This window comes from Gopherus evgoodei, chromosome 16, assembly GCF_007399415.2.
Source record: "Gopherus evgoodei ecotype Sinaloan lineage chromosome 16, rGopEvg1_v1.p, whole genome shotgun sequence".
In the NCBI taxonomy this organism is placed as follows: Eukaryota; Metazoa; Chordata; order Testudines; family Testudinidae; genus Gopherus; species Gopherus evgoodei.
The window spans coordinates 11982768-12008589 of record NC_044337.1 but is presented as its reverse complement, the minus strand read 5'-3'; the positions used below and the strand labels follow the sequence as shown (position 1 = coordinate 12008589).

At 38.9% G+C, this 25822-nt stretch overlaps 1 protein-coding gene across 8 annotated transcripts in view; it reads left to right on the top strand.

Moving 5' to 3' along the window:
• CDK5RAP2 (CDK5 regulatory subunit associated protein 2) overlaps positions 1-25822 on the top strand; it is a 101491-nt gene that overhangs the window by 30615 nt on the left and 45054 nt on the right. For all 8 annotated transcript variants that reach the window (XM_030535114.1, XM_030535113.1, XM_030535111.1 and 5 more), the window contains 8 exons: positions 810-983; positions 9033-9130; positions 13999-14129; positions 15664-15779; positions 17171-17299; positions 22696-22788; positions 23549-23596; positions 24709-24899. In XM_030535114.1, the coding sequence (XP_030390974.1) occupies positions 810-983; positions 9033-9130; positions 13999-14129; positions 15664-15779; positions 17171-17299; positions 22696-22788; positions 23549-23596; positions 24709-24899 (980 nt within the window). The remainder of the gene's footprint in view (positions 1-809; positions 984-9032; positions 9131-13998; positions 14130-15663; positions 15780-17170; positions 17300-22695; positions 22789-23548; positions 23597-24708; positions 24900-25822) is intronic.

Sequence of the window (25822 nt, the reverse complement as noted above, 5' to 3'; positions counted from 1 at the left end):
TCTCACATTAAGTCAGAACAGGTGTTTTTCTAACCTTATCTTTAAAACCTCCAGTGATGGGGATTCCACACCTTCCCTTGGTAACTTGTTTCAGTTTGCTCCCCAGAAACTAGAAGTTAAGGAATGGGTATTAATACTGAACTGCTCTCTCATCCTTATGAGGAACTCCCTTCAAACCGGGGCTAAGGGACATTGTTGGGCAGCTCTGGGGATACCTGTAGTGCTTAAAGATATTCTATGGATAAAAGATTCTCTCTAGCAAAGTCAGTAGGAATTGAGGGTGTTTGCATCTTACAGGATTGAGCCCAAACTGAGTATCATCCTTTAGTGTATCAGTGCTGCTAATTTGGCATTTTTTATGCTCCCTAATTTAACTATTTAAATATAAAAGAATTTTGAACATTTTGGACATTAATGGCAATCAAAGAGGGTCAATACGCTATCTTTTTCTCCTGTTGTGGTCTTACATTGGACTTTCCACCAGACAACAAAGAATGTACTTGAAATAAGTTGCTTTTGAAGTTTGTATTAATTGTTATACATTTTTGCACTAGCAGCAAAGAATCCTGTGGCACCTTATAGACTAACAGACGTTTTGGAGCATGAGCTTCTGCATGCATCTGAGGAAGTGGGTATTCACCCACGATAGTTCATGCTCCAAAACGTCTGTTAGTCTATAAGGTGCCACAGGATTCTTTGCTGCTTTTACAGATCCAGACTAACACGGCTACCCTCTGATACTTGATTTTTGCACTAGTAATACTAACCTTTGCAGGATTTTCATTCTATGCATTATTTTGTTTTGCTAGAAATTCGATGCAGCAATTAAAGAAAAGGATGTAGAACTTCAAGAACTTATTAAGAAGTGTAAAAACCTTTTAAAAGCTAAAGAAGATCTTGAGTTAAAGAATGAAGACTTAATAAAGGAAAAATGTGCTTCCGAGTCTCAGCAGTCAATCATCAAGATTGTCAAAGAGTTGGAGGTAAGTTTCACTAAACCTTGGCCTCTACAGATAAATAGAAACATTGGGCCTGATCTGCCTCCTGTTGGAAATCCCTGGGGATTTTCCCATTGATTTCAAAAAGGTAGGATCAGGTAAATTGTAATGAACCTATATAGCATAGGGCAGTGTTTCTCAATCTTTTCAGGTTGACACAGCCCTTATTTTGGAGGGTAAAAACATACTATAAAAGGGGTCTTTTATTTTATGTAAGAGTAAAAAGTGTATCTTTGATAACAATGGCTCTACTTTGTGTGTGTTTCAAGACGCTGTTTGCGGTGCTTTTGTAACCAAGTTGGTCCAGGTCAAGGTTCTTAGAAAGACAAGATGGATAGAAAGAATACATGACCTTGAAGGATAAGGGAGTAGGGGAGTGAGTTTTTCTTTGCTTTGAAACATAATACTATTTTCAATACCTTGTGACCGTTTTTGACCTCTTGGGGGTTGTGATCAACAAATTGAGAAACAGTGACATAGGGTAATAGAATCAACCCATTATAATTTAGGGTAATGGAATTAGCCAGTGTAAACCAGGATTAACCCATTAAAATTAACTCACTTCAGGATTATTATAATTTGTGCAACTGATGAAACTTTTATGTGGCAGGAGGAAAGAAACCAGCACTTGATTAATCATTTCATCATATATTTTCTCTAATAGCTGACTTCGTAGTCTGAAAAGTGTATATTACTATTATTGCTTACATCAGAGGTCGGCAACCTTTCAGAAGTGGTGTGCCGAGTCTTCATTTATTCACTCTAATTTAAGGTTTCGTTTGCCAGTAATACATTTTAATGTTTTTAAAAGGTCTCTTTCTATAAGTCTATCATATATAACTAAACTATTGTTGTATGTAAAGTAAATAAGGTTTTTAAAATGTTTAAGAAGCTTCATTTAAAATTAAATTAAAATGCAGAGCCCCCTGGACTGGTGGCCAGGACCCAGGCAGTGTGAGTGCTACTGAAAATCAGCTCGTGTGCCGAAGGTGGCACGCGTGCCATAGATTGCCTACCCCTGGTTTACATAGTATCATAAGCATACTCTGCACCGAACACTAGTGAATTATGTGAAAATACAAGTCTGTGTCCCAAACAATTTAAAATGTGAAGGCATAAACAGGCAAAATTCTGTATAACGCAGAACAGATAGTTGTATGGTCACTATGGCTGGAATATTTCACTGAACATTTAGGTTTTTGGACGTGTTACTGGAGGAGGCGAAGGGAGCTTGGTGTACTTCTAACAGGGAAGAGGAAAGAGTGTACAAAGTTGAGTGAGCAAAGGAGAGAAAAGGAGCAGTCAAGTAAGACTTTTGTGTACAATTGGGGCAGGAGATGTAGGTGGAAATGAAGGCAGATTTAAGGAAAGAATACTATACTAAGTTAAAAACGAAACTAGTACAGAGACTTCTGAAGTGGGGACATGTGGTGAGAACTGGAGGATGGATAGATAACGTGGCAGTCTTTTTCATTTGACAATATAAAGAAGAATTAGGGTGGCTTATACATGTCGCCAGAAACCTGAGGTCATAATACAAAATCACAATATATACATTTTGGTTACTATATATAGTACTCTGGTACCAGCAAAACAATCGCATACAGATGTGTAAGTTTTTAATCCTATTGTGAGACATTACCTACTGTCTCTGTCAATGTATGTTTTTGTTCTTTTAGTGTTTTTATCATGTGCAGGTAGAGAACAAATAGGCTTCATTTGAAGGCACACATTAAGTTTCTTGTCTTTTTCCTATTATTTCCGAGAACTGTTTAAATTCAAATCTCCAAAAGGCCAGTTAAATAGATCAACAAGAAATGCACAGCCACTTCCAAATAACGAAGCAGTAATCACTTCACTTGTTTCACAGTGTACCATTCATTAGTGAAACCTGCTCAAGGACATACACCTGCTGTGCTATGTAGACTGTTGAATTAATTCCCTATGAGGGTAACACCACCATTTGCCCTGGGCAAACCCAAAATGAATTAGCAGGGGTCACATAAGCACAGGCTGGGACTTAGTGGATGGGTGGTAAAACGTATCAGTGTTGGCTACAGTATGCGGCAAACCCATAAGCAGAAAAAATAAAACCTGTGAAAAGTCAGAGATTTTGCCTCTATAGTTCTCTGCAAGAGAAACACATCGAACAAAACTGACTACACTTCATTCACATAGCTGCCCCCATGAGGAAAAAGTAAGATGCTACAATAGTGGACTCAAATAGAATTAATGAAAATGAAAACTAACTGCCCCCTTTTCAACCCTACCATTCCATACAGGTGTACAGCCAGAAACGAGAACAATGACAAATGGAGCTATGCATAGTAATGACCCAATGCCAACTTCTAATCACTAATCCATTCTCTTGTGCTAGTTCACTCCTTGACTGAGAACAATACCTAATCAAAACCCATTCTCCTCTCAGCTCCACCAGTGTCTAAGATCGCACCCTGGAAGAGCCCATAATGGCATATTAATAGTACATCTTTGGACACTGATTATCCAAAGCTGTGTTCCCATTGGCTGATTTGGCCTCTTTGATGAAGTTACAGAGCTGCACCGTCTCCCAGCCAAGTGCGCAGTTGGAATCTCATCACCAATAAATCCAAGACACTAAATCCCATATTTTAGCCTAGCTGCTGCTTTAAAGTTTAAGAAACTAATTTGGGAGGTGCTGCAACTTAGCTTTTAATATCTTTTTACTTTCAAAAAGTAAAGATAAATTTTAAAGCAGCTCATCTGAAGCACTGCTGGATGCCTTGGCCAGGATGGCGGAGATAAAAGGCAGGTTCTAACTGAAGTTTGGATTCGTGAGCCACAGTAGTGAGCTAGTGGAGTGAGAGCGAATGTGTGCTCTGGTAATTAGGTTAGTCATGCAACTGCTGACTCCTCCGATATCTGTGAAGTCTCAGAATGATGCATTGTGGGGTTTACCACTAGGGAATGCAGAAATGCAATGGACTTCTATGTAATTTTGAAAATATTTGTTGTTTCTGTACTTAATGCCCTTTTCCCCATTCTCGCCACACAGCCATGTTAGTGGGGCCATTTGTCACACAAATGTATTTTAATTCAGTTGTTCCAACTTTGCAGTTCAATTTAGTGCGAATCAAAAGCAACAGAATTTATGAGATGAGGCTCTTGCCCAATCCTTTAGATATGCTTCCGGGCTCTGGTGTTAAAACAGGGTTCCCATTTTGTAAAGCACGTGCTTCAGTAACTGGGGTCTAAATTGATTTTGTAGGTGTAAATAAAATCTGTATAATTATTGGAATGTAGCTTTTCTGTGCTAATGCACCTTTCCAAGAAAGTGAGCTACTTTATACAACACTTGATGCTGAAATAAGAAATCTCGTTAGGTGATACCCCCATGGTAAAGCTGACGTCTCTGCTGGCACAAAGCACATTGCAAATCCTGTCATAAGCTCATTGTTTGTCTTTTGTTATAATTACTTCAGTATTTAGAGAGTTAGTACTGTGTGATCAGGGAATTGAAGAATACCGTGTGCATACAACTCTGGTGTTTAATTTGCTGTAGTCAGAGAATTATAGTCAATGCACCAAAGCTATTGATATGGCTCGAGGATAGCTGTTGATGTGTGCCCTGAGAATGGGCATTGAGGCAGTGGCTGCAGTACTGCAGACGTGTCTCAACTATTGAAATTGATGCGGTGTGCACTTTGTTGCTGAGTCATCGTGACTATGGAAAGTGATGCAGTTGACCTGGTTTTTTAAACAAGTCTTGTCTATTAAATTGTGATCAGCGCATTGCAATCATTGCATTCAGCCTGTTGAAGCTGAAGTTGTAAATGCATTACCAAGGAGGTGATTCAGTTCCTGATTTTGGTGACGTGAGCTTATTACTGAAAAGAACCATCTTTTTGAGGTTGATGTCCATGCATCATCACACTTAAATGTGCCGTTCATTCACTACCCTGCACGTGGCCTGATGATTGAAATGGGCATAGTTAGTGCATTTACACATTGACTAACTCCCCTACAGAGGAATTTCTTCTAATGGAGTAACACCTCTAATGCATATATAGCTCTGCCTTACAGAGCAGAAAAACTAGACTGATGCTTCAAGCCCTCAGCCTTACGGCATTTCCAACCGTTCTGAATATAACATGTACCAAGAAGAGTAACCAACAGGAACAGTTGTTATGCCATTCTTCCTCTCTAGACAGAGGACTCGGTGATATCTGGCAGTGCCACTCTCCTAAGGGCTCCACACGGTTTGTCTGAGCCCGTTTCAGTGCAATCTTGGAGGAGGCTGCCAACTTCTGGGTGCCTAGTCACATAGGAGTTAGTCAGGAGGGAAGCGTAGGTTCTAGCCTCCTCTCAATCGTTCAGACTTCAACCTGCAGACGTTTCCAAATGACTTAGATTCTGTTAGAAAACTGTCTTGCTTACATGAAGAAATGGGATACTCTTGTGACTATGCTGTTGTTACCTACTGTGGAAATGTATATCCTTTCCTTCCATCACTTGCCATTTAAGAAATCTTTAGATGGAAATAGCCTTCCAAGTCCTCTAGCATCTCTACTTAGCAATGGATTTTCAGACATGCGTTCAGACTTGAATGGGTTAGGTTGCCTCCTTACATAGTCTTGTAGTGAAAGTTTAATATTTCTATCCTACATGTCTTGCAACTATCTGCACTAACGTATTTGCCCTAACACTATATGTCAAGAGGTTTAATGTTTCAATAACTCCGATAACATAGTAGTCTAGGATAGGATGTAGGTTACATATCTGCCTTACTCTTCATGAACCGTTGGGGATTTGCTTGGAATAATTCACTCCTACACCTTATATAGGAGTGACAGTAATAGTACACAGAAAAGGAGAAGGTGGATCATACTGTATCACTTCATCCTTCTTGATTTTCAGAAATGTAAAAGTAACAACATTTCTTCACATTTTTGTACATTTGGATCTAACTTCTAGCTAGTTGAATTTACAAGTCACAACAAACTGGTGAGAGTCCTGACTGGTGCCATGAGGCTTGTGTTCATATCTCCTAAAACTATTCTAGTCTGAACTACATGTGCCGTTTCAGTAATAATATACATGCTGCTTAGGTTTCAGTTCTCTAACAGCGTTGGTCTTGGTATTCATAAGGGATTTATTCTGCTGAAATCTCCCAGTACTAGGAGATACAGGATGGTCAGTTCTAAGCTAATGAAGCCTTCCCTTGAACTCCTCACATACTTGTACAGCCCAGCTGCTCTGTGGATTTTGTTTCTGGCGATAATGACCACAGCCAATGAGGTGAGGAAGCTTTCAACACAGACATGGAACATCCTTTTCTAATTGTGCTGTCAAAGATGGATATTGCTTGTTCAGAGAAGGATATTCCCTCACCTCTGCATCCTTTCCACCAAGATCGTACTTTTGCTTCAAACAAGATTGATGTATGAAAGTCCTTAGGCATTTCTCCAGAGAAGACTAAAGCTTCAGGAATGTCATTTTAAGTTGTTTTCTTCTGCCACTGGTTCACTGATCAAACTTTTCCATGTGAATCATGGTCTATATATTGTCAGACCTCCATGCCAAGAGTTTGTTCTTGACACACTGCAATTCCAAAGTTTTGGTATGACGCTGTATGTCTTGCAACCTGAATTAATTTTCCTATACGCTTTCACAAGATACTTTTTGGGGACTCTTAACCATCCACTGGAAGTCTAGATTTACCCTTTTAGTCTTCAGCACTCGATTTTGGTTGAGAGTCAGCATCTCTGCTACCTCCTATTGTATTTACTTTATTGATTATACCATGTTTGTTTAAATACAGTAGATCTTGCTAATCTGAATACGTCGTTGTTTGTGAATATAAATTACCCTTTCATATGAATCTTGCACTATTGACCAGAGACCCCAGTCAGGAGAGGACCACTACTGTGGTAGGGCATAGTACAAACATATATAAACATAGCCCCTTTCCAAAAGATCTTATGGTTTTAAAATGATGTCCTATCCTCTTTTCTTAGTAAGCACTGTTAAACAGATTCCTATAAAGAGGTCTGAGTGGATCAAAATATTTTTCAAAATATAGAATGAATTGAATGTTGAATATTTGCAAAGTATGAAGTTTTAGCATAAATAATGAAAAGTAAACTGCAAATGTCCCTGCTTTTGTAGTGGTTGTTTTTGTTAATTTGAAAAATTCAGTAATTTGTAACGACTCTTCGCATCATTAGTATGAATTAATGAGGTTCTACGGTAACTGGGTCCTTGTTGCAATGCTTTGCTTTGGGATTGTAATTGGAGTACTAACAGCTGGTTGAAATCCACAGTGTAGGTTTCTCCTCTGTTAATGATCTGTTCACTAATGATAAAGTGTCTCTGGAGAATGTAGTTTCCAAGCTTGTGGATGTAATATGGAGAAGACAGAATTACCTTTAATTCTTGTTCTCTAAATGTATGTTGCTATAATAGATCAACTCTTAATTTTCTCCACAAAGCTGGAGGATTTGATTTTTGCTTTCTGTATCTTTGGTCAAAAAAGAAAACTGATGATTACAGGCACTAGGAGTTGTTGTTATTCTCCCTCAACAAGACCAGAAAATACAGTGGTTGGTTACCATTAGAAAATCAAAATTTGCCAACTGATATCCCACAGCTACTCCAGTTACTTCCTGTTCTGGGCATAGGGAAACTTCTGATATTTCAGATATTTTTATGTAGTAACTGCAAGCAAATGTTGCTGGCAGCAGGTATGCCACCTGCTGAAAGGGACAGCTGAGAACTCAAAAATCATAGAAATCTCTCTGAGGCACATACTGGCACATACTTTTACAACAGCATGCCTGCAATTCTTGCTCTCAAAAGGTAAATAATTTGTTTTTCTGGAACAGATATTTAAGTATCTGACTCATAGTAATCAGGCTGATTGTTCAGGAAGTTGACTCAATGGATGCATATCTCTGACATGTTCAGTCTTTGTCAGCCATTTACAATCCCTTTTCTTAAATAATAGAACAGGGGTTCTCAAACTGGGGGTCAGGACCCCTCGAGGGTTGCAAAGTTCTTCCATGGGGGGGTTGCGAGCTGTCAGCCTCCACCTCAAACTCCACTTTGCCCCCAGCATTTATAATGGTATTAAATATATTTTAAAAAGCATTTTTAATTGATTGGGGAGTGGGGGAGTTGCACTCAGAGGCTTGCTATGTGAAATGGACCACTAGTAAAAAAAAAAAAAAAAAAAAAAAAGTTTGAGAATCACTGTAATAGACCAGTTGTTGCTAGAATCCCCTGCCAATAGAAAGTTAATTTTATCCAAAATACAGCAAGTACTCTTCGAGCCATAGATGCCGACCCTATGGGTGCTCCGGGTCTGGAGCACCCATGGAAAAATCTAGTGGGTGCTCAACACCTGTCAGTGGGCCCCACCAATCAGCTCCTCCCACTGTTCAGCTGCGGGCAGGAAGCGCCTGGGGTAGAGGGAGAGGGAGGAGCGGGGGCAGGAAGAGGTGCGGCAGGAAGAAATGGAGGTAGGGTGGGCCTTGGGGGAAGGAGTGCAGTGAAGTGGGAGTGGGGCCTGGGGTGGAGTGGGGGTGGAGAGCCCCAGGGGAAATCAAAAAGTCAGTGCTTGTTTTTTGAGCAGTGTTCTGTAGTGGAGCGTGAAACCCTCAAAATACCTGCCTGGCAAATCATTCCCTGGTTTGTTAGTGTGTAAACTTTTGGAAGTGAGGAGGCTGGGGATGGGAGGGGGGTAGGAAGCTTATTTTGTATACTGTGATAAAAATAATGAACCACTGCTTAGATATGTGACTGTTTTATGGTAAGTAAGTAACAGAACACTATTAGCCTTCTTTAATAACAATTGTTTTTAAGTAGCACGAATAGCTTTCAGATTCAATTCTGATTCTATTCTGCTGCTCCAGCACTAGTTGTTCTTTTGCCTTCTCTTAAAAGCAGAGACTGACATTATTGTCATCTCTAGAAAATATATATATATTTTTCTTACGCACGCGCACACACTTAAAATCACTTTCTTGGATTAATATGAATTTATTTTTAACTCAGGAAAAAAAAGAATCTGAATATGAAGAGTTGATTCTTGTTTTAAGAAAAGAGCAGCACATTTATTCTACTCTAGTGAAGACTCTGAAAGACTCAGACAGGTAAATGATGACTCTTCTTTGCTACAAGTTGGATAAGAAGGTGCAGTTCCACTGTCAAATCAGTGGATTTTCATGGATTTTACACTGGGCTGGCATTGGCCCCAAATGTCTCTTTTTTAAAAGGGGGGATGTGTGGGTTAGTTTGTATAGTCCAAAATAGCCCAATCTGATGATTTTCAGGTTTTGTTGGAAGACTCATTTTCTCCCTCCAAACATTTGAAGTTTGAAGAATTATAGCAGTTGGGATTGCGAATTGCTCAAGGGGCTGGGGGATTTGTGGTGTGTTATGTAAAAATCAAAATACAAGTACTGCAACTTATCTCAAGGGCACCTTTTTAATACTTCTGTAAAATGAAATAAATAAATCATGAGAGGATGCTTTGTTTAGTGGCAAAAGCCTAGGCATGGAAGACCTGAGATCTGGGTTCTAACTTCGGCTCTGCCACAGAAATCTGTGTCACTCTGGGCAAGTCAGTTAGGGTAAAATTTAAAAAAAATTATTTAGTCACTTAGGGCCAGATTGTCAAAGGTATTTAGATGCCTAAAGATGCACTGCAGGGATTTTCAAAAGTGCCTGTGAGTTTAACTCCCATAAAATCAATCACTTAGAGGCTTTTGAAAATTGTATCCACAATCTCTTTGGGCACCAAAATGAATGGTTAGATTTTCAAAAGAACCTAGCCCATTGAGGGTCCAGGTCTTTTGAAAATCTGACCCAAACCATCACAGTGTGAGTTGCGGGGTGCTGAGTCCTCTTGAAAATCTGGCCTAATGTGCCTTAGTTTCTCCTTCTTTAAAATACAGTTAATACTTACCTATCTCAGTGTGGGAGGTGAAAATTCCTTCGTTAACTTTACATTTATAGCAAAGGTGATAAGTAGATTTTTGTGGAAGTTTAAAAAAGAACATGATTGTATTTTTATAGTATGTGTTTTCTTTAAGGTATTTCAAAGTGTGCTACAAAGCATGAGTTAGATAAGATTTTGACGGTGGAATGAGTGCGTAGCAAAGCATGATAGCCTTTATGTTTTTCACAATCGCTCACATACATCTTTAGGCCATGTCTATACCACGTCTTATGTTGACAAAACTTATGTCACTCAGGGCTGGGACACCCCCCGCTTCCCTGTGAGCGACATAAATTTTGCCAGCATAAGCGCTTATGTGCACAGCGCTATGTCCAGAGGGAGACACTCTCCTGCTGGACATAGCTACCGCCACTTGTTTAGGTGGTTTTGTTATGCCGACGGGAGAGCGCTCTCCCATCAGCATAAAGCAGCTACATGCACGCTGAACTGCTGTAAAGCTTGCTAGTGTAGACATGCCCTTAGACAGTAGAATCTGTTTTGTTGAGAGAGGAGTTAGTGGTCAGAAAACAGGGATTATTCCCTACTGTAATGGAATTATTGATTTCTTTTTGAATAGTCAGCTGACCCATGTAGAAGAGAGTTTGGTTTAGCATCTCATTTGAAGAACATAAGAATGGCCCTACTGGGTCAGGCCAAGGGTCTATCCGGTCTAGTATCCTGTCTTCTGACAGTGGCCAGTGCCAGGTGCCCCAGAGGGAATGAACAGAACAGGTAATCATTAAGTGATCCATCCCCTGCTGCTCATTCCCAGCTTCTGGCAAATAGAGGCTAGGGACACCATTCCTTACCCATCCTGGCTAATAGCCATTGATGGACCTATCCTCCATGAATTTATCTAGTTCATTTTTGAACTCTGTTATGGTCTTGGCCTTCCCAACATCCTCTGGCAAGGAGTTCTACAGATTGACTCTGTGTTGTGTGAAAAAATACTTCCTTTTATTTGTTTTAAACCTGCTGCCTATTAATTTCATTTGGTGACCCCTAGTTCTTGTGTTATGACTTCTAACACTGAAACTCCCTTTTTTAGTATCAAGACTGCAGGGATTAGGTGTAATATTAATAATCAGTACTTAGCTTTGATGTGGCACTTTTCATCTATAGATCTCAAAGCCTCTTACAAAGTTGAGGAAATATCACTGGGCTCGATCCTGCAGTGTTCAAGACAAAGGGAGTTTTGCTACTGACTTCGGTGGGAGCAGGATCATGCCCTTTATATAGATGGGGAAAGTGTAGCACAGAGAGAGGAAATGACTGGCTCCCGGTCACACAGGGAGGCTGTGGAAGGGCTGGGAGTAATAGTCAGGTCTTCTGACCCCCAGTCCAATGCCGTGTACATCGGATTATGCTGCTTTAAATCCTTGAAGCCAGAACCTGAAGGTCCAGTGTGCTACTAGGTAAGCCCTGCAGATAATGCAGATAATGTCCCCTTTTTTTAGGCATTATTTATTCCAAACCACTTTAATGGTTACATTTTGGAAGAGTCCCTTTCTCAGAGCCATGACCACATCTCTTTTGTCTCCCCACAGCCGGGAATTGTTGCTTTTTTCCAGTAAAAGCATTAAGCTCTGAAGAGGAAATGGAAGTGCGCTTACTTAGCTTTTAGACATGTGTTTTATTTTTGCTGAGCATTTAATAGTATTGAGACCTTTCTCTCAGAATATATTCTTGAGTGAGGGAGAGTTGGTTAAAGCAATCATTGTGGAAAAAATACTGACAGCAACATGCTTGTCATTTTGTTGGAAGATGGAATGAAAATCTTTTTATACACAGGTCCTTAATAGCATGAGTTTTGCTGAAACAATTTTATTTACTATGCATTTATATGCAATGCTACTGCACTCATGCAAGTGTAATGTGCCCCAGTGTAATCCCCAGCAAGCTGGACCTAAATTCTGTTTGAAATGACCCTGGATTCTGAGCTACGTTGGTGCAGTAGGTTGGAAATTCTGCAGCAGCTTCATTTATATTAAAATATTGAGGTTCTGCATGAATTAAATATGAAAATAAATATATAATTAGTGTGTAACACCCTGTTGTTTTAATATCGAATTCAAATTATTTTAAGCTGTTTCGTTTTCAGTATACTCCAAGGTTTTTTTAATTAATTGTTCATAACATATCACTGAAAATGCTGAGGGGTGTGGTGGAGTAAACTGAAGCTTTTCTCGGCTAGATAGGGGACAGCTGGGTCTGTTGACATTCAGGAGGAATGGGAGGCAGTTTGGGAGTCTAGGATAAGCACATTAGGTGGATGTTCCTGCTAAAATACTCTGTAATTAATTTAGTTAATGTTGACACTTAAATTGTCATCTTTAGGTTTTGGAGTTAACCCCCCGTTGAGATAAATGAGACAATTTATACTTCTCAGAGCTATTTTTCTAGAGAAAAACAACACTTCAATCTACATTTGGTTCACATTTTCAAGATTATCTTTGTGACTCGTTCCTCTCAGGGTGCCACCTGAACTGGGGTACCACTGTGCCCTCTGTGACCCACTGGCCTGGGTTCCCTCTCACACTGTGCTGCTGTGACAAGTTACAAAGCCTTCCAAGCTTTCGCTTTCAGCAGCATTCACACAGGTAGGGACACACCCAGTTGAAGTTACGTGCAGGTGCTCTAAGCACCAGCCTGGGATCCCAAAGCAGTACCATCCTGCCCTGGTCAAATCTGGCCAGAATATGGTTTAACACCCAGTCCACCTCTCCCTCAGTGTGAAGAAGACCATGCATACTTGTGGTAACCAAGCTGAGATTTTCCCCAGACACCTTAGTCAAATGCACACTGGTTTGGATTAAAACGTAAAATAAATGTATTAACTACAAAAGGATAAATTATAAGTGATAGCAAACAGATCAAAGTAGATTACCTAGGAAATAAACATAACCGCAAACTGAGTTTAATAAGTAGGATATGAATTAACAAATTCTCACCCTGAGTGATAAACAGGCTGTTAGATTCTCAAGGCACAAAATGCCTTGGCTTTGCCTGGGACCACCACTTCCCCCAGTTCAGTCTTTGTTGCTCAGGTGTTTCCGGATGTGGTGTTATAGGGCAAGTGAGGTACCATCATGATGTCTTCTTCCCACCTGCTGGAAAGATCTTTTGCTGTGACCTGTGTCAAACAGTTTCCATTGTGTAGTGCTATCTCTGAGAGGTTTCTGTTGTGTACACAGTTCCTAGGGTAATCCTTGTGCTTGTGCGCATTTCCTTAACAATCCATTAACATTGTTTGGCCTTTTTACTATTGTACCTGAAAGGCTGCTTTTGGGTGTTTTCAACCTCACGTGTGTTCAGTAACACATATCTAGCCAAACTTCATAACTCCACATACGGTGATAGCACATACAATCCAACAAGACATTAATGTCTAGCAGAGCAAGACTTTTAGAATGATACCTCACAAGGCATACTTTGTGCAAAATATATCCTAATTATATAGCAGTGGTGAATAAGGGGCTGCCAGGGTGTCACAATCTTTATAAGCATAAAGGCTAGATACCTCTTTTTTTAAACAAAATCTTAGTTTCTATAGAAAAATTCTATGGCAAGGGGTGGATTTTGCCACAATTTCCATGACTGAAGTATGATGGAATACACAGGGCCATCAATATAGCATATTACTGATATCTTCTGGATGTACTTTTCATAAGCTAGTGATTTTGATTGTCCTAAAAAAGAATTATTTAGAAGTTGGCCTGTAAAATATATCTACCCTGGTCAGGGTGACTTACAAATAATAGTTCTCAAAACTACTAGAAAGGTGGCATAGACATAAAGGTTTATTTTCATCTTGCTATGTAGGGACTTGTTTATTTTATGCATCAAGGTAAGATAAGTGTATGATGAAAAACAATGATTGCTACTGTGGAATAGAGTCCGTATGGAAGCCTAGATGTATAAAAGATGCTGTGGTCGGTAACACAGCAAAACATTTTAAAAGTTTTGAATTGAAACGTAAAAGAAATATTTAAAACTTTCTGATTTCTTCCTTTTCTTTAGTATAAATAGCTTGCAAACAGAGTTGAACAATATTTTTTTGTTGCGAAAACAACTGGAGGAAGATATTTTAGCTAATCGGAATCTACGGAAGGTGCTGGAGGATCAAATTAAGAACACAAAAAACAGAGAAGGTTTGTCTGTGTGGTAACATGGTCCGGTCCTTTATCTTTTGCACACAAGAGAACTGGTTTTATTACGCTCAGTTTGTTGTGATTGTGTAGAAAACGTTGAAAGTAGATAAAGGTGTAAAAAGATCTTTTGTCTGTTTTCTTACACTGATCATCGCTTTGGGAATTTGTAACTGAGTGGCTTTCAGCATTCAGGGTATAGGGACAGCTTTTATCTTCTCCTGCAGCCAGTGTTAGTAATTCTGTGGCAATTCTGCTGCAGTGATCATTTCAAACTGCCTACAATTTCATATCCACAGAATTTACTTTCTCTGCGGAAGTCAAGGATCCCTGGCTTTGGATAATTTCATGGGCATGGGATCACTTCCTGGTGATGGAATCTAATTCTATCACCATATTTGATAAACAGCCTCTGTTTAGAGAAATGGATAGATTCTTACCAACATGACATGCATTTTCAGAAGCAGAAAAAAAAAATAGCCAGTTTTATTATGTTGGAATTTCCTTGAAGCATGATAGAGCAGTGGTTCTCAAAGCTGGTCCGCCACTTGTTCAGGGAAAGCCCTGGCAGCCGGGATGGTTTGTTTATCTGCCGTGTCTGCAGGTTTGGCCCATCGCGGCTCTCACTGGCTGCAGTTCATTGCTCCAGGCCAATGGGGGCTGCAGGAAGGGCGGCCAGCACGTCCCTTGGCCCACGCTGCTTCCCGCAGTCCCCATTGGCCTGGAGCAGCGAACCACAGCCAGTGGGAGCTGCAATCAGCCGAACCTGCAGACGCAGCAGTAAACAAACCAGCCCAGCCCACCAGGGGCTTTCCCTGAACAAGTGGCAGACCGGCTTTGAGAACCACTGTGATAGAGCTTTTTAATCCAGTAAATCCTCAGAGATATTAACACCAGAGTTACGAACTGACCTGTCAACCGCAAGAATAGAACTTAGATGTCTCTTTCCTACTCTAACCAACGGATTACATCCTCCATATATAAATAGTTTTACTGTGTGCTGTATTGGATATGAACAGGTGTTTCATTGTTTGCATAAATACAAATCACTTAACACAGTTATGTAAGAAAGGAATAAGCAGCTATCTTCTATTCTGTCTGTTGAGCCAATGGAAAACTAAAATTCACTAACTTTACTTAAGCTGGCTTTTACCATTGGGACTTACAGTTCATTTTCACTAAATTCTGGCTAAAACAGAATAATTATTCATACCATACTTTTCCTCAGTGAAAATTATTTCTAAATGTAGTGCTAAATATGCAAATTATAATTCAGAATTAGATTCACAGTGCATGCTGATAACCATGGAAAATACAGCATGTCTAGATGTCAGAGGCACAAAAGAATGTAAGGGGAAAGTTCTTTCAATTAAACAGAAAGCTTAGTGTGAGGGATGAAACATTTAACTCTATAGTTCCTACAGTTTTTGTAGTATGCACTTATTTTAAAATGTCCTTATTTTGCATTTGTGTGTGATATTCTCATATAAAGGTGTAATGTATCTGAAATGATACCCACTCTTGGTTATTTTGACAGATGAAACCTTTTCTTTTTGTGGAGATCAAACATCTTATATGAGTATTTGCCTAGGAGAGCACGATCATTTAAACCTACAGGTAGACCATCTGTCTCTTGAAGAACTTAAAAAAAAGGTATAGATCTGTTTTATTATTTACTGTTTTTAATGGCTTAACTCTTCTACATTTATAGTTTTTTCTATCTCTCTCCCACATAAAACTATTTTGATCAATTAGGTACAGTTGGGCTGTTCTGAAAGTATTTAAAAATTCTCATCTGTGACAAGAGGTCAGACTAGATGATTTGGTGGTGCTTTCTGGCCTTAAACTGTCTGGCTCTGTATAAACCCCAAATCAATTCTTTTATTTGTAAGCCTCCCAAAAGCAGAACATTTCACAAATTCCTTCTTAATAATAATAAAAGATGTTGGTGATGATTGTTATGATTTGCACTTCTGTTGCACATTCCATCCAAGGATCTCAAAGCGCTTTGACAGATTTGATGTATTAAGACTCACAATATCCCTGTGAGGTAGACTAGAAGTATAACCTGCATTCTGTAGAAGGAGAAACTGAGACACAGAGAGATTAAGTGACTTGCCCAAGGTGACACATCAAGGCTGTGACAGGGTACAGAACCCAGATCTTTCTCTCTCCTCATCCTGTATTTTAACCACTAAATGCACGGGTTCATCCTAAAGAATGCTTTTCAATATCAAAATCCTTTTGTAAATATATATTAATGAAACCTCACATCAATCATGGCCAATGAAAAGATAGGTGAGTATTAATAGATCTGCCGTTAAGATTGGTTAATTGAAACACAGAAAGATTAAGTGACTTGTCCAAGATTATACAGAGAGTCTGTGGCAGAATCTAGATTGACTCTCAGTCCTATGCTCAGACCACTAGACCATACCTCCTGTGTCTCTGAAGTATATATTTGGCTCTAAATCTAGGCACACTGATTAACAAAAGACATTGACATGCTAGGTGATTGTAGGTTGTTAATGTCTGCTAAACTGTTTTGGGACCTGATTTTCCACTCTGGTTCGCTACTTTTACATAAGTGCAACTCCATGAAGTTATATTGGCATAGAAATGATGATCGATTGGAGACTCAGACTCCTTATTTTTAAATGCTTCTCAGTGAATGCTGCTGCTCCGTTCCTGTAACACAGCTTTCCCTTGTGTCAAACTCTTTCCCCAGTCAACCTGCAGGCATGATAGAACCTGAACTTTTTTCTTGTTAGTGAATTTTGAAACCTGAGCTTCACCATTGAAGTATTCCAAATTAGCATTCTTTGGATACTGCTTCTAATATATTTGTATAATGTTACTGGTTCAAATGCATACAATCCCTTGGGCAGTGATGGAAGCATTAAGCTTTATTGGAAGTAACTAATGTTATAATTCTGAAGTTTAACATATTGTATAGTGTTATCTAAAGAAATTTAAATCTCTCTGGTTCTTTGTGTATTAGGAAGAGCTTTATAGTTTCTGATTGTTTCCCTGTGTGTATTTAGGTTGCTGAACTCATCTTGATGGTTAAGGACCTGCATTCAGTTAACCAAGAGCTAAAGAAAAAACAACTTAGACTCTCCAGATCAGAGACTCAGGGGAAAGAAACACTGAAAATAATAAACCAGAATGAGGTAGGATCTCTATATTAAAATATTGTGTCTAATTCTCAGTTGCACTGCACCTTGTACGGTCACTTATATCAAAGCAAAGTGGGTGTAAGACACTGCTAGATCAGACTGTTAATATTTTATACTCCATTTTAAAATGATGTAAATAACTGTACAAGATGCAGGGCAACTGAGTATCAGGCCCAAAGTATTTTTAGTGTTCGGCAATATTTTCAATTGATTTTTAAGAAAACATATATTTTAAAATATTAATTGGCTCTAAGATCTTTTAATTTTACAAATTTGCAGGTAAGAGTGGTTGATCTTATTTTTCGAAGAAACTTGCAACCTCCATAACATTTAGGTATCTCTCAATGGCTGCTTTATGCATTCCTCAGCTATCTGAGAACTGTTCTTACTTCAATGTGCAGTCCTTTTAGGGTGTAGATCATATCTGCTCCATCTCCAAGGCCACGTAGGTCCCTCTGGCAACACAATTGGGATGGTTTCACTATGCATAGAGGAGAGGAACCTGTGTTTTAGGGATCGGTGCAACACAGAACAGTGTACAAAGAAGGGGGCAGAGTTGTGGAAGATTGGGCTGATAGACATCCAGGGGAAGGAGCATTGGGTCCTCTATTTTTTTGCCCGTGTCTGGGGTTTATTAGGAGTAGAACTGGGGAAATTTAAAAAAAAAAAAATCAAAAATCCGGCAAATAGTAAATTTTCCAAAAAACGCATTTCTTAAGGTACCAAAACTATTTGTAAATTAGGGTCAAATTTAACAAATAGTTTCTGCTGAAACCTCCCCTGAAAACAAACGTTTTGGAAATGCTGAAGTGGTTCATTTTTGTGTTTTGTTTCAAATTGACATTTTTGAAACAATGGCATTTGAACCTGACATTTTCTAAATGAAATGTCTTTTCAACCCAAGCAAAAATGTTCTGTTTTTTTGTTTGTTAGTAAAGAAAATACAAAATCTAGTTTCCATTCAAAACTAGATTCTATTTTTTTGATTCAGCCATCAAACTGAAAGTACCCACTGCATAGCAGCTTCACAGTCTGATGGAAAAGATTCTGGATATTGGGTCCCTATATTTGCCCTGTTATACAAGAAGATAAGGGAAATAGTGTACATGTCCAGTTCACTTTCATGGCTTGTCGTAGATTATTCTTGCTTTAAATGCTATTGCTAATACCTTTCTTTTTGCTTCTTTACTTTCACCTTCCCTGTGCACTACGTACTGAATGATAATGAGATCAAGAGCAAAAAGAACGAGTGTGACCAGCATATTCGATCTTGAATTTCTAAATCTGTTTAAACCCAAAGAACAGAAAATGCAATGTTTAAATAATACGTTCCAGTTGTGTTTAAGTATTGAACTCATTTGCGGGCCGTGTGGCATGTATTGCCTAGGTGCTGCACAGATCCCTGGGCAGCAGAGGATGAGTTTATCATTTATGCTGCAGTTGAATTGTAAAGACAATTATTAAAATTCGGACTAAATTTCCTTGCTTTTTGTCATATAAGTCAGGCCTCTCAGGTTACTTTTAATTTAAATTTATTTTTAATTATAAATTAAAGGTACTGCTTTAGGTACTCTTGGGATAACATTCATTAAAAAAAACCAGTTAACATACAGATTTATAGAATAACTAGGTTAGCACTGAAAGTCTAGTGGGTAAAATATACATTTTAAAAATGGGGGTTAGTACATATATATATTTCCCGCAATTTGTTTAGCAGTCCTGTAGAGGGCACTGCCCCCTCACTGATTCTACATTTGATGCCAGTGGCAGCACTGGTTATGTGCTAAGAATATCAGAGCCAAGAATATTGTGCCCTCCTGTGCTTGTCTTGGTGCAATTGGAACATGAAAGGCCATTCACTGAAGAATTATATATATGGACCTAGCTTTAGAATAAATAAGAGAGAAATTTTGTAAAATAACCTGTGTGTAAAATGGTGGTAAAGGCAAGGAGACAAGTAAAAAATGCTATTCAAGTCAGTGCCAGAGTGGCTAAGGTACTATTGAACCCCAAAGTTAAAGGCTCAGCAATCCAGTGTGTTTCATTTTAAAGGTTTATATAGGCCATATAATCAGTCCTGTCAGTAAAAGACCTGCTTCGTGATTTTGGGCTATGGGCCATGATTGGTGAATTTTTACAAACTGAAAATAAATGAGAAAAATACTGGATTCTGCTGGTCTTGGTGCTGCACTGGTATCTGTTAGCATGCACTGCTAAGAAGACACTAGTGTCTGTCCTCCGTATGAAATTTGGCAGGTTATAACAAGGTATAGCCCTCTTGAGTGCTTCTTAAAATGTACAGACCTTTCTTTTCTTTAACAAAACTGGAATTCAGACCAGATAAATCTGCACCTTCGATCCTCTGCAAGGCACCTTTCAAAAGACTGTCAGCTCCGAGTAGTCTGTTTCTTGGCTCCAAAGTGGGGTGGTGTAAAGATAAATGAGCTGTTTTTGCACTGTCCACTGAGCATGTGCTTTCTGTGAGAAAAGCAGCTTCACTGATTCTAGCCTTCAGGGCTCCAGGGATCTTTGCAATCCAAGCATATCAGTGGTTCAGGTAGGAAAAACGTTCTCAAGGTTTTCAGTCTCTAAGGAAATATTTTTAATAGGCAGTTTATTCTCAATAGATTTCCTCCTGGTGTTAAGCCACTTATTTTCTTTTAATATTTTGTTGAACATTAGATTGTATTCCTTGGAGCACAAAAAGTTTCTTTTCAATCTCTGAGACTTTAGCAGCAAAAGACTCAAATTGCAACCAGTTGCTGTAATGCTATACTACAGTCTGTTTAGTGTAAATGTAAAAGTTTCATTGTGAGCAGAATAACTTATGGATTCATATATTGGCCTGGAAAGGGGATGAACCCCAGAAAATGATGCTGATTAATAAAAGACTGTGGTTCTGTGTTGGAAGCTGTATAAATCAGGTAAGTATGAGCATAAATGAATCTAACTAGCTTTAAAAATAAAGCTTGGCCCTACAGCCTCATTTTGAAAATCAGACCCTGGTTATACATTTTTGGATGCTATAATTAGCTAATATTTTCCAATTTTTAAATTGTAAATAATCTGTGAGTAAGCTTAGTGTCCACTGAAGTCAGTGGCTACAGTCAGACAAATTACAAGCTTTTCCAAAGCACAACTTTGCCTGTACATCACAATCCTGATATGTAGCATCCCTGTTACTCCAGTTCTGAGACTGCTGAAAATGAGGATTTGGATGAAAATACCAAATTAATTCAAACCTGAGACCCAAACCAGGATCTGAATATAGGGTTCTAGAGATAAAGGAAAAACTACTAATACAGTGCACCATCCAGCTCCCACTATTATTTTGTTTTTTTAAATTAATACTTAAAATTCACACGTAAACAAAAGTAGCGTGGTTTACTTTGCTGGGAGGTAGAAGGCAAAAGTGCTTTTCTCATTCACTGCTAGTACATATATACATGGTAAACAAGTCACAGTAAGAAACCCACTTATACGCTTCCCACTGCTCATAGAGAAAAAGATATGCACATATCCCCTGTACACCTTTAGAATTCTCTTAATCTGAGACTAGAGCCATACGCCTTGAGCCTTGTCTCTTCAGTCTGACACATCGGGGAAGCAGGTTTATCTCTTCACGTCATAACTATTAGCACTGCCCTGCACATGCATCAAGGCTATAAATTCAACATGCACTACTTTTAGTCATCAGCTCCTTTCCTCCCAGTGCATCTCTAAAATGCTGTGTGCCCAAGGGCTCAATGAACACCTGCCCCCCTGGCTATGCTTAAGAATCTGCCTTTTTGTCTTTATTGAATTTAAGGTAATTTTTCTTCAGTCTAGGTCAGAAAGGAACTGACTGTTAGATGCACTAGTGCGATATTACTGCCTTTAAGGCATGTACATTATAGCCTTGTTCCAAGACTAAAATCCTTGTCTAATAGAGCTGTGAATCCACTCTCCCAATACCATGTATCATCTGTAGATTAGATAGACAATATTACCTTCAGAAAATGCTACTTACAGGTAATAGATTTTCCCGTGTCTCATTTCCATTTCTTAATGAGCTTCCAGCACCAAAGTTCCTTTACAAAAATCTCTTAATCAAATTACTGAGAGGTGTTGCTGTAGAATAAGACTCTATCGATACCACAGAATGGGCTCATTCTGCTGAAATGCCCTAAACATTCGGTGTGTATGTTGCAAAAGCAGCATTACTGGGTACTTATATTCTGCCCAATGTTCTCTCTCTCTTCCCTGGCCCTGAAAACCATTCTAATCAGGAACATAAATAAACTATATGAGGGTTTGTGCATTGAAACCATTGTTGAACTTAGATGTATATAAACAAAAATGTGGGCCAAAGCCTCTCCTGGAGTTCTACTCTGAGGCACTGTTCAAAGAATAGTGAAATGACTTCACTGCAGGGGAGTCAAGTTTTCGGTGGAAAATTCCTTCCCCACTTTCCAGTTGCTGTGTGAGGGTTTCTTGCAGGGACTTACCAGAATATTGCCCCTTGATGTAGTCCGATTAATCATTTTAAATTAGTATTGTTGTCATTGGAACCTTTTTAGATGCCTCTAGACAAAAGATTAAATTCTGACGTCTGTTGCCAGAGGCAAACTGGTAAGGGGAGCTGAGCTGTGGTGGGGGAGCATTCTGCCTGCATGCCTCTGTCACTCCTGCTGTTGAATTCTAACAGGCACAATGCAAGGGGTTCCTGGCCTTGCTCCCAGGTTGGCTGGCCAACCCGTTTGGAGGTTTGGAGTGCTACTGGATAACACTAGATAGTGGGTTTCCTCCTGTCTCTCTACTGGTGGAGTGTTAGCAGCAGCATTCTGACTGGGTCCTGGGGTGGGTAGGAAATGGGGAAAGAAAACATTCCCGGCATCCTCCTCCTTCCCCATGGTACATCAGTGAAAGACAAAGCAGTATTTAGTCTACAGTGTAATAGTAAATCTTTTTATTGTTACGCCAGACAGGGTCTGCCCTGCTTAGCAAGAGGTTGTTTTTTTTCATGAATGCAGAAAAAGATCATAAAATAGTAGGAAATAAAAATAATCATTAAATGGAAAAATACGACAGACACAATGGAAATATGGCTTGGGGAGGGGGAAAGGTGTTTGCAGAAAGGGGCTAAATTAGCATTTTTGTACAGTTCAGAAGGATGTGCAGCAGTGAGGGAATGTAAAAATTCAGATTTCAGTGTACTATGTATGAATTATTTCTGGTTTTTGTATTAACTCCCTTTTGATCTTACTGGATAAATCTAATCTAATGTTTGTTACTTTGTATTACAGGCATTTTTTATTTTTCTTTTAAGACATGTCACTGACTTATTTATGCATGTTTCATACCACATTATTTTTGTGCTACATTTTCACATCGTTCCATACTTTATATAGTTTCTTGAAAGAACAGAGGAAACCATGACGCAAGCTGGAGATTTTGACAATAAGAATGCAGAGAGCTGTCAACGTTCTGAGAGGACCAGTGAGGTAGGATTGTGTCAATATCATTGTATAATATTTTTACCAGAGAGTTACATATTCTGGGTGCACAATTACAGCCATTTAACTTGATATAATACAGCTGGGTTGATTTTTGCTATATGTTTAGAGTATACAAGTCTAGCCTCTGCAATTCCCTGTAAGCAGGTAGAGTCTCCTCCATGCTCTGAACAGAGGATACTCTCACAGGATATAATGCAAACACCTTTTCCTGTTTGATTTTTTTCTTAGCTTAAATAACTATAAATCATAAACATCAGCCTAAGTTTTCTCCTCGAGTTTGTCTGTTCATAGGTTTTTCCCTGCAGGATCTTCTCTGTCCCAGTCCCTAGTTCCCTTTGATCCAGAGAGATACTCAGCCTCTCTTAAAGGGACTGATCCCAAGCCCCTTAAAGTATATGGGAGTCTTTTGATTGTCTTTAGTGGCCTGTGTAATCAGTCCCGAAGCTTGTCTGGAATTAATAAGATCCACCTGCTATTATGACTGAGCAAAAATTACTGTGTATCTTCGTATAGATTTCAAACACCTGATATTTGGGTGACTCAACAGAAAACCTCCATTCCTGTGCAGGGTCCTAGAATCTGCCATCCTTTTTTACTGGTATTCAAAAGAGATATAGTAGATTGTGAAAAACACATAACTAAGATAAATACTGTGTTTTCTGTTCAGTTCAAAATTCTTTTTTTTAAATATTACCATGTGATGTGCCTCAAAATTTATAATTTTTACATATCCCTACTTATCTAGGCATGTCCTCAGTTGCCGTTGGATCATCCTCTTGATCTGGATATGCAGGTAAATGATACAATATAAATAGCCTCTCATTGTTTGTGGAAAAGCTTGTAGTAAGCATGTACTTAAATCTCTCATTGCTAATGGCTCCAAAGTCAACAGGGTTCATCATGAATGGGCCCAATCTAAATCGTATTGAAATAAATGGAAAGACTCCCATTGATATAAATGAGAGTTGCATCATGCCCCCTGTGTGCATCCTGAGTGTGGATCTGTGGAGGTTACTAATTCAGAGAAAAATAGCTCTGCTTCATGAAATAGTCTTTGCAGATCTTAAGCGTGCCATGCTTTGTAAGCTGTGGAACCATTTAAAACACTAAAAAATTAGTTTTTTTGAGTGTGCATCAAGATGTTCCAAACCACAGTTATGAAATGGCCTTTCATAACTCTCATCTTCTGAGTAGTTACAGAACCAGCTCTGATTCTTAGTCATTCCCTTTCTGCTGAGTTCTTTAACCAGATTGCTTCTGCAGATTCGCACTGGCCTGCTGTATTTCTCACTTCTTCACAATCTTATACTTGATCGGAGAAGTCTTTTATTACTGCAGTTTGAAATGTTTGGGTTGCTGACTGATGTACCCTCTAATGGTTTCTGCTGCTTTTGGTAGTTCTATGGCTTCTGAGATAGGTTGTACAGCTGATTCATGCTATGGCCATATGTATGGAGAATTTTAGTCAACTAACCCAATTTTACACATACAAGCATGGTCATTCTAAACACTTCAGACCACATTCTGCCCATGGACATTCATACTAACTGGCCCTGCACATGGGCATCAGAGGGCAGAATTTTATATTTAAAGACACGGGATTCAAATGTGAACTAATCATGGAATGAATTACAACATGGGGGCCACGTACCAACAGCTTCATTAGCCAGGAGAACATTCATAGATAAACACTATCAGGGAAATCTTCTTACTGCCAAACAGCTGATCTCTATGAATTAACCATATCAAACTGATGTTCATTAGTTCCTGTATTAATAAACAGTAAGTTGAATGTCTGTGACTGCTTTATAATGTAGATTAAGACCATCAAAGATTGCAGCCCTGAACATAATAGAACTGCATACCTGCATAATAAGAAAACATTTGCAATTTTCTCCCCAACAGATCTCTCCTTCAGACTATTCAGATGGCGTCTGCAAAGATAGACATTATAGGAATCCAAATAAGCCTCGGTTTGAACATGATATTGCTGGCAAACACTTTGGCAGAATCGAGATGGGTGAACATGAAGTAGAAGAGACGAGCCTGCTCACATCTCTTTTAAATGAAAATGGAACATCTGTACTTGAATCGAGGTAAGCCTGAGGGATAGACACTATTTTTGACAGTATTTCTATTTGAGGAGAGAATAAAGTAATTTTGCTAAAGTGAATTTAGATAATGCACTGTCTAATTTACCTGAGAGATTGGCAAGGCTCCTTCAGAGCCATCTCAGTCTATCATACAATTAAGTAATTACGAAACATACTATCAGTGGGAAGACATCCTTATGAAAAATCCATTACAAGAAAAGTTTCTTTAGAGGTATTGCTTCATAGAGCCTTACTATGGGAACTGATCTTTTTCAGGATGTGGGACTGGTAGTGTTAAAGGGCTAAAATAATAATAATACATTGTGTTCTTTTTTTTTTTTTGGTTAATCCAAATATCTCAAAGCACTCTTCACACAGTGAATTAAATGGAAAAAAACCCCAAACATTGCACTGGTATAAGGAAGTTGTGTGTGTGAAACTGGGGAGAAGTGACTTGCCCGAGATTATTCAAAAATGGTAGAGCAGCCTATGTAACCCCGTAGTTCTGATTCTCAGTCCCCTGCTTTTAAATATGCCACTAGTCAACATTGTATCCTTCAATAGGAATTTCTTTAGCCCCTGTGGCCTTAGGCTGGAAGCTGAGGCTAGAGTATGGTGGGAAATAAAATAATGCCTTTAACTGCAAGTACCTTTCACTGTAGCTGATTGATCGGTGAGCTTGTTTTGCTTGCTTGTGAGAATACTTGTTTTTACTGACATCACTGAAAAGGAAGTTTACAGCTCTGACTGTTTTACAGCAGCATCATTCCTTTAGCTTTTTCAACAACACGTTAAATCTCCTTTTAAAAAAAAACAACACACACACACACACACCAAAAGAACGAGTTTTAGAAGAGGGTATATTTAAATTGATTTTAAAAAAAAATATGTAATTTAATGTTAAATAAGAGCAGATGGCCCTCCGA